The following is a 13,151-nucleotide window of genomic DNA, read 5'->3' on the forward strand; positions in this document are numbered from 1 at the left end:
AAAAAAAAAGGAAAACATTCATGCATGAAATATATAATGATATATGAACGGAAAAAAACTAGAGCTAACAATGAGAAATAAACACAACATGGACAGACATGAACCCTATATATCTCCATAAAGACATGAACAATATAATATAAAGAGTAAATAAAGATTAACCCATAATAGAATCATGACATAGCACTATGGAGCAAATATATAAAAAGATCAACATCATGAAGATGTCATGGAGAGGAGAAAAACAATACACTTGACACTAAACCTAAAACATACCTCATAGATGTTGAGAAGAAAAATGATGTATGCTAAAGAGGAAAATATTATCCATGGAAAGATTATACCATATCTAGATAAAACATATAAAGAAGTCTATAACATGCAAAACATCGTGAAAAAGGAGAGAAGAAAAGATGACATAATCATGAAATATGTAAAACCTAGACTAAGGATGCAAGAAGGAAAAGATAAGGAAACAACATGCATAATCAAAGAATATAAAATAAGATGATACAATGCATCAAAACAAAAAAAAAAATGGTTGCTTAACCACTACCTTGAGAGTTGTGTGGATAGGCGCACGGTCCCAGCTTTGATTCCCTATCTATGCATTTATGATTTAAGTAGAGATCATGGCGGTGGGTTGCTATGCTAGTCTCCCTGCGAATTAGTCGAGGTGCACGTAAGCTGGCCCTGACACCTTGGTAAAAAAAAAAAAAAAACCCACTACCTAGAGAGATGGGATCACACATCCTTTGGGGTATGCAAAACCAAGAAAGGAAGAAGAAGAAAATAATAGAATGTAAATAACCAAAAAGATGAGTTCAAATGCTTACCTTATTGAGGACTGATGTGGATAAGGGGTTGAAGACCATTCTTGACTCGAGAAGCCACTTACTCTAGGGTTTCTTGACTTCCTCTATTGATATCTAGCTCGGTCTAGCCAAGGAAAACCTCCATAAATCTTGTATTTATAGATTTAGGAAGAACTACATATCCCTTAGAATGCCCCAGGGTCACACAACTCATCCAAATCATTAAATTTGCATCCCATGAGTTGGTTTCTCATCAATGGGGCAAAAGGGAGCCAACACCACTTGGCCAATAAAAAAAGTAGATAATTTTATCATGTCCAAAAGGTCCCTTGGGAGAAAAGGAATGAACCTAGTCAGGTTCATAGTCATCAAGTACGAGCATCATCAAAGAGAGGCAGTGGAAATAGAACTATGCTGAAAGGAATGAAGAGGACAATTACCAAAAAGGTGGAACATAAATAAAGTTTGGTTCTCAGATCAGGAGTTACTTTATCTTATTCCACAACCAACTAAGGGTGCATGGCCCCTACTACATTTTTCCACTTTCTCTAAGATCTAAGAATTATCAACTTCCATCACCTCCCATTACAAAGAGGCGGGTAATCGTCTAGTTCTGAATTTTATGTTCCTTATAGCTTATGATGCATCTACTAGTGATAAGACATATGGACAATATCTTTTTTTTTTGCTAGAATATGGACAATATCTTAATGATGTCTTTATCTATGCTCCTTAATTTTAGCTTCTTTTGTTAATTCCAAGAAGATCTAAGCTAGGCCATATCCATCTAGTGTTGTTTTAGAACCTTAAGATGCCTATATCTTAGGCTTTCGTATGTTCGAATTGAATAATTCAAGAGTCATTTTTCGCATATTTCATATATTCTAACTTGGAATGAAAACTATGGATGAACTGACCAGTAGAGATTGGCTCTAGCATAAATCCTACTCATAAAAAATGGAATATTCTCCTAATTAAGGGGCAAATGAGCTCATTTCTATATCAAACTTGCTATAACAAAATAATTTGTCATTCGGTCATACCAACAGCTTTTTGAATTAAACAATTTCTTTTTTATCAAATTTTCCACTTGTAGACTTGTCAAGAAGTTTGGGGGAATCCCCAAATCTATAGATGCAAGACCCTATGCCTCAAGGGATGCTCCTTCGTCAAAAAAACCTCTGGGGTGATAGAATGAGATGTCTACAATCATCTGCAAAACCCTATATTATTAAGAATTCAGGGGTACAAATTCATCAAAAAATGCCTAAAATTTTGATCGTATGGAGTCATAAGGCTCCATATCAAGATTTTCGTGACGCTTGAAAAATTGTAATTTGTTTCACCAGTGCAGAGACTGAGAAGCAAAACAACAAAGGAAGAATATGTAGAAGCCAACTACAAATGCAACAAATTTGGGTGTCAGGTGAAGTACTACATGGCAAATCTATTTTTTGTTTTTTAACCATTCAAAATAAATTTTTATATTTTAATGGTCAAATTTATGAATTCAAAGGATTTAAGGTAGCTTCCTCTTCCTTCCTCCTCCTCCTTCACCACCACTACAAATATATAAGGGAGGTTATTATTAAGTTCAGTTTCCTTGGAAAGGTTCCTACCACTTGCATAACAATAATTAAGGGGAAAATCTTGTTGTAACCCTCGTTAATGGGGGAAAAAAAATTAACTTTACTATTTTTTCCCTCTTAGTATAACATTTTATTCCCCAGTAGTGATAGATCCTATAATTTGTTGGTTTCATATAAATATTATTATAAGTAATCTTTAATTTCTTAAAAACTCTTTTTTATTTTTGTTTCAAATAATTTATTTAATAATATTTGAAAATAAAAAAAATAAAAGAAAGTTACAAGTTTTTACTTCACTACTTTGATGACAAGAAGTTATATACTTAATATGTGTAAACTGCATATAAAATGATAACATTAACTGAAACATATGAGATATATAAATGACATATATTATAGTTAGTGGCTCTGTTCTTACCTCTAAAAAAATTGTTAGTGGGTCTGCCACCCATTATAGTAAATCGATTGGTCAAGGAAGGTAAGTTTTGAACCATGGCCGATATATATATATATATATATATATATGGTAATAGGAATATTCATTCATCACTAAATAATTAACAGTTTTAAACCCTTCACTGTCATCATGTTATTTCATTGTCATTGCTGGAAAGAAAGCAATAGTAATAATAATTACTTATGGCCAGGTGGTCATAGAGTCTAAAAAGCAAAAGCTACCAACATACCCTATCAATATCTCTCCCGTTTTTAAATTGGGGGTTGTTAGAGATCATTCCATTCATCATTATTTTTAAAGGGACGACTTGATAATCTTGATCAGAAATATTTTTCAATTTTTTCTCACTTGATATGGTTAAAAAACATCCTTAAAAGAAAGAATCAGCCAATGTAAAGAGTTTTTTGGTCTTCCTTCATTTTTTTTTCAAAGTCAGTTAAACATCCAACAGTAGAACAAGAGAGAAAGTGGTAGGGAATAAATTTAATTTCTTTTTTCCTATTGTTATTATCTTCTAACTAATGAATTATTCAATCAATCTCATGATTTCATGTAGGTCATCACTGTTGGAATCACACATGTGACATCTCAACAACAATTTGGTTCATGTGTTGGGCTAAGGATGATGTCGACCCTACCATTGACAGTACTGATTGTGATCACCTTACAATGGATCTTAATTTTGTTATAGTAAGCTAATACAGTTAATACAATTGATGCAAGTACTCAACTCATCATCCCATACACAGAAGTTCAAGAAATTGCCTCACATATATATAGACCAAGATCCCAAGCTCCCATCTCAAAAATAATGATACTGATGATGATAACTTATAATCATACCAATCCAGAGATAACAAACAGGCTTCAACCAATGTTCAAATGGAATATATCAGAGCAGGAACCCAATCCCCATCTATTACTCTTCACCCTCTCTCCCCAAAAGATTTATAACATGCATAATATTTCCATACATGTGAAATCTTTAGGATCCAAATCATCATAACTGTCAACAAATTAAGGGCAGTATTTGATTACATGCAGGACTTGCAGCTCTCTCTCTCTCTCTCTCTCTCTAACCCCACATCACTACAAGAATTTGCAAGAGCTAAGTTGTCTATGTCCATTTGTATCATATTGCCCATAGAAACTAAGCCTGTTCATTATGTTGTATGATATAATAAATGGGTGTTTAAGTAGTCTGCTTTTAGCTTGAGTTACATCAAAGAAATAGTACCCATTGATGATAACCCATTTCTAACAAATCACAAATCAACACAATCTACCCCCTAAGGAAAGGTACACTTGATCCAGGTAATTGATGTAGGAAATCATACCATTCATATAATTGGTTGTTGGTCCAACTGTCCAATGCAGAACATGTGAAGGGTCCAGACTCATGAGAAGCTGCACTACCATCGTCATGCAATGTGTATTCTATTCACCAAGTTGGGCACTTCAATTATCGTTGGAGGGCGTGTCTCAGAGCAATAGTAAGGTTGTTCCATTACGACCTAGTGGTTGTGGGCTCAAATCGAAAACAGCCTCTTCGCAAAGCGGGAGTAAGACTGCCTACATTATGACCCTCCACAGACCCTTAGTGCTGGGAGCCTTGTGTATAAGGTAAGCTTGTGGATCAGTGGAAGTGGGAATATAGAAGATAAAGCGTTTACTTCCAAACTCTACATTCCATTTTCAAATATCTGTGTCCCTTCCAAAAGTCTACTCTTTTATGCTTTCTGAAACTCCACCTTTCGCTCCATGAAACCCAAGAAACCTGTTATACTGAGGCCCACATGGTTGAAACTACTAGATACACCCACAACTTCTTTGTCATGTTCAAATCAAGACCCACAGACCACAGTGTGTTCATCCAAGACTAGAATACTACTATTTCCCTTTTAATATTCACTAAAAATGACCCACTTTGTCTTCTTTTAATAGAAGGCAAATGCAGTTTCTGGACGCATGAAGGTTTGCTTACTTTCCAGACTGAAAGTATTGAAAATGGGTATTGCTTATGTATTGAGAAAGGAGGATTAAATACCAAAGTCCTTTTCCTCTTTGTGAGAGAGAGAGAGAAAGAGAGAGAGAGAGAGAGAGAGAAAGAGAGAGAACGAATTCACCATATGGGTTAGTGTTATTTACTTAAAGAAGTCCATTTCATTGAGGATATTTGTCCTTTGAAAAGTAGTTTATAAGTTTAGAAGATTGTTTCAATCCTGGGTCTGGACTAGTCTCCATTATCACAATTCACTCAAAGAAAAGCATGCAAGGAGTTCTCTGTTGATTTGAAAAATGAAAATCTTTCAGAAGCTAGATTTTCTCACTGTTGCTGCCACTTTTGTTGCTCTTGCTCTTCTACCATCTGTGAGCTCATCTAGCCATGAGGAGAAACCAGTGAAGAATCACAAGAGAGAGGCTCAGAACATCCAAAAGGTATTATAGTCAGTTGGTCTCCTCTGTTCTCTCTCTCTCTCTCTCTCTCTCTAGTTGGTTACAGAAATCATTTGTGTTGAATGTGATTATGAGTTTCTTAATCTAGAAAATGAGTAAAGTATCTGTGTGAGTTGAAGGAATTATAGCCAATGAAGTTGACAGTATTTTCTGTTATATTTACAGTTAAGCAGTGAACTTTCCTTCGAAATTATAGTCCATGGCTTCCTCCTTTGGGCTTCAATGGGATTCATAATGCCTGTTGGTATACTTATCATCAGAATGTCCAATAGTTTGGAATGTGGGAGAAGGCTTAAGGTTATCTTCTATTTCCATGCAATTTTGCAGGTGAGTACACCTCTTCCTCTGTTCTTCTGTTACTTTCACAATCGCGACGAAGAATCAACTACTATGTAATTCACTTTCTTTTTCCTTTCATTACTTGATCTTTTTAGTGGTCCTGTAGTAATATAATGTGATCATCAATGCCTTTCTAACATTGTTTATTATATTAGTAGCCTACTAGTAATTTTAATAAATATGAAGAGGAAAAGAAAAGTTCTTTTTGAATAGAAAATTTTAGTCTCTTCCCTGCAATCTTACCAAGGAATTATTCCACTATTGAGTTTGGCTGTGTCTAGGTTTCCACATTGCTTGGCCTCCAGTCACAAATTATGAAAGCTTCATTTGCAAGTAATTAATATAAAAGTGATCATTACTGATTTATAAAATGTATCATTTCTCTTTTTTTTTTCTTTTTAATATATAAAATGCATGGATGAACTGTATTTCACACTAGTTAAGTTTGAAGAGTTTCCTTTTTTTTTTTTTTTGGGTAAAGTTTGAAGAGTTCTATATTTATTAAATTCTAGAGAATGATAAATCTATGGAAATAAAAGAAAAGAAAAATTCCGTTCTATGAAACCTATACTGTTAGATGGTTTCAATGTATTCAACTAATATCAAGTAGAATAGCCTCTACAGTAATACAAGGCCAGACAGCTGAGAATACCTTTAAACAGAGGTTTGGCAAAGTAAAGAAGTCTTCAAGACATTTTGGAGAAATTAATGGTTTTATCCTGATAGACTAATGGACTTTGTTTATAATTTCCATGTAACAGATACTATCAGTACTCCTTGCCACAGCAGGAGCAGTCTTGTCCATCAAAAATTTTGAGAACTCCTTTAGTAACAACCATCAAAGGATTGGCTTAGCTCTTTATGGCGTGATTTGGGTACAAGTCTTAATTGGCCTTTTCAGGCCTCAAAGGTAAATTGAGAGAGAGAGAGAGAGAGAGAGGTTTTATTTTTCTCTTTATTTATTTATTTATTTTTTTAAGTTCTTCTTTCTTTGTACAGAGGGACTAAAGGAAGAAGTAAGTGGTATATAGCTCACTGGGCACTTGGAACTGGAGTTACTACTTTGGGGATCATCAACATATATACTGGGTTACAAGCTTACCAGAAGAAGACATTGAGAAGTACAAGGCTTTGGACTTCACTCTTCACTGCTGAGATATCCTTCATTGGATTCCTTTATCTGTTTCAAGACAAATGGAATTATATGCATAAGCAAAAAGTGATTTTAGGTAATTACCCCACCATGCCCACTGATGGACTGATTACTCTAACAGCCAACCAAAAGGAAGTGAATGTCCCTTGATCTAAAAACAATCTCAAGGGCTCTTTCCAACTAACATGGGATTGTTTTTTCCTTTCCTGGGTTTTCTTTCTCAGCTATAAGATTGGTTTTCTTAAAATTGATGATACAGACTGAAGCATTCTTCATTGGGGTGATGGGTGATATAGTTTGTGACATTGGATTGCATCAAAGCTTCTAATAATATTGTTTGTTAACCCCTGTATTGTATACAAATTACAAAAGGAAGTGTCAATGCTGTAAACTTCTCTCACATTACCATTTCAAATTCATATTTTACAGAAAGACTGCTCATATATACTTGGAAATACCTTAAGCAACTCTTATATCTGTTATTGTATATTTCCATTGCATTGGCGTTTGTTCAAGTTCCGTTTGGTTGCAAGAGAAACTAAAGGGAAGGGAAGGGAAGTGAAAAATTTTAAAACTAAAACGAAACTTTTGTAATCATTAACCAACATGATTGTATAAACTACTTAAATTTCTTATAATATTTAGTAATGATACTTTTTAGATGTAACTTTTATTTTACTTTTCAACTCGAAGGGACATAGATGCAAAGTGAAATTTATTAACCAAATATGGAATGATTTGGAATATAATGACATAATCATGTGGGGTAATAACAACAACAACAACAAAAAACATAGCATTATCCCAACTGAATGGGGTCGGTCACATGGATCTAATCCGGTAAAATAATAGAAAGTAAAGAAGCATAGAAGTTGAGTTAAAAGGAGAGAATATGGGGGTAACTTTAGGGGGTATTGTAGAATATAGATAAGCATCATGGAAAAACATCCCTTATAGGGGGTTAGCAACTCATGTTCGTGTCCTCCACAGAACTCTATCCGAAGTCATATTAGGGTTTAGTCCTAAAATTTGCATATATTTTCGGACCACCTCATTAATAGTCATTTTAGGTCTGCCCTTACTTTTTCTAGTGCCTTCCCAATAAATCTGGTCATTCTTCCAAACTGGGGCCTCCATAGGTCTCCGTTGGACATGGCCATACCACTTCAATCGACTCTCGTGGAGTTTGTCATGGATCGGTACAACACTCACTTCATATCTAATATTCGCATTCCTTACCCTATCTATCCTGGTATTCCCACACATACCTCTCAACATTCTCATTTTCACTATACTCAATTTGTTCACATTACTCTTTTTGGTTGCCCAACATTCTCCTCCATACATCATAGCCGGTCGTATAACTGTCTTGTGGAATTTTCCTTTGAGTTTAATAGGTATTCTTTTGTCATATAATACTCCTGACGCTCCTCTCCACTTCATCCACCCCACTTTAATCCTATGAGCAATATCATCCTCTATATCTCCCTCTTTATCAATGATAGCCCGCAAATATCTAAAACATTCCCTCCGAGGTAGTTCTTGTTCCTCAAGCTTCACCACTCCCTCCTCTCCTCAAGATTGACTGAAAGGGCACATCATATATTTTGTCTTCGTTGTGCTTAACTTAAAACCTCTTGATTCCAAGTTTGATCTCCATAGCTCCAGTTTAGTATTAATCCCATCCATTGTTTCATCTATCAGCACGATATCATCTGCAAATAGCATATACTACAGGACTGAGTCTTGGATGTGCCTGATTAGGTCATCTATAATGTGGGGTAACGATTACAAAAATTTCATTACTAAGTTTGAAAATTTCACTTCACCTCACTTTCCTTCAATTCCTCTTGTAACCAAACAGAGCCTAAAAAAAATAATAATAATAAATAAATAAATTGAAGACCGTTCGGCACAATATTTTAAATGAGTATAATATTAATTATTAGCCACACGCAGTGGTTGAGCGTCCCAAAGCCAGCAAGAAATGAAATGGGTCAGAGATCTGATTATTTATCCACTTCATAGAACTTAAATTCAATATGAAGTTGGTATAAAATTATTAGATATATGTAACCTAAAATGACCAAAAATTTTCTTTAATCGATGTAAGTAACTCTTTTGACATTGATGTTAAAAGAGGACTAGACAGAGGTTACAAAGTAAAAAATAAGTCACATTACAAACCTTAAAAAAGTTAAAGAGAGAACGAACCTACCCGATAGTGTTGCATATGCCTAGACACATGGGGAAGTGAAGTCGAGACATGGACATCTTTTCACAGCCTGATTTCACTTTCCCTTGTGTCTAAGCATACGTTACACTTTTGGATAGTTTTTTTATACCTAAAGTTAAATGTTCTGCACTACTTGTCCTTTGATGTTAGTTACTTTGCAGTGTTGGAAGTTGGGTTCAATCAAGACTTAATTAAGTTCATGCCCTGACTCCGATATATATGTAAATTAAACCTAATTAGTGTTTTCGGATTAAAGGGAAGACACGATCCTACAAAATTGTTGAAGCTTTTGGAATGATCAAGCAGGTCTAGTAGTCAAACCAGTATTTTTTCTGGTCTTCATAAGAGATGAAAAAAAGCAATCATAATCTGCAAAGTAATGCAATTCACCAGTAATGACTTGCATTCATAACGATTGGGCCAACCTAACCCCACTAGGCTTATGCCAACCCAATCCTCCCCACAGGTGAGAGACTAAAGAAAGGAACCATCTAGTTCTATAAATAAATTTTTTTTCCCACGTTTTGAAACAAGTTTTGAAGTTACTGGAGAGTCTCAATACCCCCTTTCAACTACAACTCAAGTTAGGGTTTTGAAAAGTGAAACATACCCTCCATCTGAGTTGTGGGCATGCTCCACCCTTAATCCCATTTTTTTTTTTCGGTAATGAGAAATCTTATTGAGAAAAAGACCGGTTACAAGTTGAGGCTTCAGCTATGCACAGCTGGAGGAGCCAAGGAATGGATTGAGGCCAAAGTGTCTTGCACCGGACCCCTAACCCCATTTATACTTTGCACGATAATAGGTGTATGTTCTACTAAAAAAAAGATAATAGGTGTATGTTATCACAATCTCAACGACATTGGATACCACACAAGTGAAATGACCTAAATTCCCTTAAAAGGATAAATAATGTCAAAATGTGTTAATCGACCTTAAAATCCAAGTTAGGGTTTCGAAAAGTGAAATATACCCTCCATCTGAGTTGTGGGCACCCTCCACCCGTAACCCCATTCATACTCTGCACGATAATATAATAGGTGTATGTTACCACAATCTAATGACATTAATTGGATACCACAAAAGTGAAATGAACAAATTCTCTTGAAGGATAAACAATGTCAAAATGTGTTAATCGACCTTAAAACCCAACCAAATATCCAATTAAAATAATATTTATACTTCATCTCATCATTATTAAATTTAGTGTGAAATGATATCATTAAAACCCAAGGATTAAAGTATCGGTATCGGTCGTCGTATCGGTCGGCCTAAATTAAGATACGTATCGGAGGGTATAGTATCGTATCGGAGATACGCTAAGATACGCTAAAGATACGCACATAAATGGATAGGAAACACTTTTTTATACACATTTGCATAAAAAAATAGTTAAAAAAAGTTATATATAACATGTATTATGCATAAACAGTAAATTGAGAGTATCGCACTAAGAATCCAAGGTTTGTAATTGTCCCATAAATGTAAAATCCTTGTTCCCAACCTTGATTTCCACTTTAATTAGAGAGAAAAATGGTTGGCAGCAACTTTGGAACAAAAACACCTCAAAAAATTATGTTTTTCTAAAAAATTACTCATTTTGGCCATTTTATGACCGTATCGGTACGTATCGGTGTGTATCGGTCGATACATACCGATACGCATCGATACGTATCGATACATACCGATACGTACCGATACATACCGAAACGTACATTTCACTTCAATTTTGAATTTTTCATAGAGTATCGGTACGTATCGGTGAGTATCGGTGAGTATCGGTGCGTATCGATGGTGTATCGGTGCGTATCGGTGCATATCGTAGGATACGTATCGATACATAAGGGTTTTAAAATTTTCATGATACGTATCGGTATGTATCGTGCCGATGCCTACTGATACGGAACGATACGCACCGATACTTAAAACCATGTTAAAACCCTTAATCTGGAAAAGAATATTCTATTTTTACCTTGTTTATGTTTTTAGCATTTGCAGCCACAACGCCTATGTTTCTATCGCAACTCGAGTTAGGGTTTTGAGAAAGTGAAATATGCCTCCACCTGAGTTATGAGCATCGTACATCCCTTGTATTTCATGGTTTCCTTTATAGGTAAACTTCTTACAAAGGATTTAGTTATCAGTATTGGTCTTGGTCGATATCGATACGATATGAATTCATATCAATAAAGATCGATGCGTATCAGTCACTGTTGCTCTTGCCTTTTCAAAAAAAAAAAGCAATATATTGTTGGGGTACGATGTCTTATATTCTGTCATAGCTTATTCAAGAGAGTATTGGTGTAGACCTCTCAAGCAATGGTAGTATCATTTACTGGTAAGCAGATCGTTGGGTTGCAAGGGGGCAGGAGGCCCCCTGCGTAGCAAAAGTGTAGGGGGCATACCCTCGCTCAAAATTTTTATTTGGGGCTTGTTTACTAAGGGCAATTTTGTATTTTCTGATATTATGATTTTTCACTATATATTTATAGTGAGATTTACTTTCTCTATAAGTCATTATGAGAAGTGTGAGAACAAGCATTGTAACCATATTCACCATTGATAGTGATGTAGTATCTCATCTCCCAAAAGATGTAGACAATCTTGCCGAACCTTGTGAATTTGTGTGTATTGCTTGTTCTTTGTATTTTTTATTTTTTATTTTTTTTCATTACTTTTTACATCATTTTTAGGGTTGCAATTCTACATATACATATGCAGCGGTGTCAAAATCTATCCCGAACCAGTAAAACCAACCGAACCAAATTGAAGTCATATTGGGCTATTTCGGTTTGAGTTATTACAACCCCAAAAATTGGATCGATCTGCACCGGAAACTGAATGAATCTAAAATCAAATCAAAATCGGTTCAAAACTCATATTACAATAAAAATGATGAGAAATCGAATCAGCCTAAAACTCATAAAAAATCAGGCATGATTTTGTATAAATTTGTATAGCAAACCAAATCCCAATAAGACCAGTCCAAAATCAGCCCAATTTTCAAAAAAAAAATAAAAAAAAATTACAAATTGATGTTAGAAATCAAAACCAAACTAAGTCGAAACCAAAATTTCCTTCTTGGTTTTGATATCACCATTCTCACAACAAAACTGGCTCAACCTGCATTGAATCTAAACCAAACTAACCGATAGACTCTATACTTATGGACAACTAAAGGTGTTAATTCAGAACTGAAATCATTTCTAGACCAAATAACTGAAATCGAATCAAATCTAATTGAATATGGTTACCATCTTGAAATAGGGAGTAGAACCAAGGTCAGACTTGATTACTTTTTGGTTCCAGCATAGGAACTGACAGCTAGAAATCAAAACGAACTAAATTTGGGTACCAATATGCTAAAGCATAATAATGTCGTGTAATACTAATATATTATGGTATATCAATATTAATACTAATATATTAGTGTTAGATATATACTACTAACCGAGTACAAGAATCAAACCAATTGATGTAGGAAACCAAATAGGAACCAAAACAGAAAGTTTTGATATAAATACTAATTTTCAGAATCGAGATGGGATTTGATCGTGTTCTTAATTACACCAATACTCCCTAGCATGGTTTGAGAACTTGGTATTAGGAATGGGATTGGGGTCAAGGCCGATACCATCAAATATCGATATGGATTCCCTTAGATTGGATAGAAATAGTCCTGGTTTTATATTTAAAGTCACCTGTTTGACCAATTGCAATCCATCAATATGGTATTGGCCAAACATTTGGACCAATCAAGGATCTAATCCGATTCCTCAAATCATGCTTCTTAGAACTAAAATTGAAACCAAACCGAATCAAATACTCGGTTTGGAACCAATTTACACCCTTAATTATGGGCAACAGCCTTAATGCCACGTTTGCACCATTCAATATATTAACTCTTTTTTTTTTTTTTTGTAGAAACCCTTTTTGTGAATGGAAAGTCCAATTTATATGGGAAGTTATATAATAAGGGATCCTATAGACTCCTTCTACAAAAGCGATACTCCCACGGCTGTTTCACACTTTTAGGTTCATGCACGCTTCTTTGTTTCTTGGTTTTAAGAAAGTTCTTTCTTAAGCACAGAGCAACCCAAGAGAG

At 34.9% G+C, this 13,151-nt stretch overlaps 1 protein-coding gene across 1 annotated transcript; it reads left to right on the top strand.

The window, feature by feature from the left end:
• The first annotated feature begins 4,811 nt into the window (after window positions 1-4,811).
• Window positions 4,812-7,196, top strand: LOC122092701 (cytochrome b561 domain-containing protein At4g18260). Its single transcript, XM_042662942.1, has 4 exons — window positions 4,812-5,300; window positions 5,484-5,645; window positions 6,419-6,567; window positions 6,657-7,196. The coding sequence occupies exons 1-4, from the start codon at window positions 5,160-5,162 to the stop codon at window positions 6,958-6,960; spliced, it is 756 nt and encodes a 251-aa protein (XP_042518876.1). The 5' UTR covers window positions 4,812-5,159; the 3' UTR covers window positions 6,961-7,196.
• The last annotated feature ends 5,955 nt before the right edge of the window (window positions 7,197-13,151 follow it).

Source organism: Macadamia integrifolia, chromosome 11 (assembly GCF_013358625.1).
Source record: "Macadamia integrifolia cultivar HAES 741 chromosome 11, SCU_Mint_v3, whole genome shotgun sequence".
Taxonomy (NCBI): Eukaryota; Viridiplantae; Streptophyta; class Magnoliopsida; order Proteales; family Proteaceae; genus Macadamia; species Macadamia integrifolia.

Coding starts and splice junctions, on each gene's coding strand:
- LOC122092701 (XM_042662942.1), top strand. CDS start 5,160: ATGAAAATCTTTCAGAAGCTAGATTTTCTCACTGTTGCTGCCACTTTT. Junction 5,301..5,483: donor AGGCTCAGAACATCCAAAAG/GTATTATAGTCA, acceptor TTATATTTACAG/TTAAGCAGTGAACTTTCCTT. Junction 6,568..6,656: donor GGCCTTTTCAGGCCTCAAAG/GTAAATTGAGAG, acceptor TTCTTTGTACAG/AGGGACTAAAGGAAGAAGTA.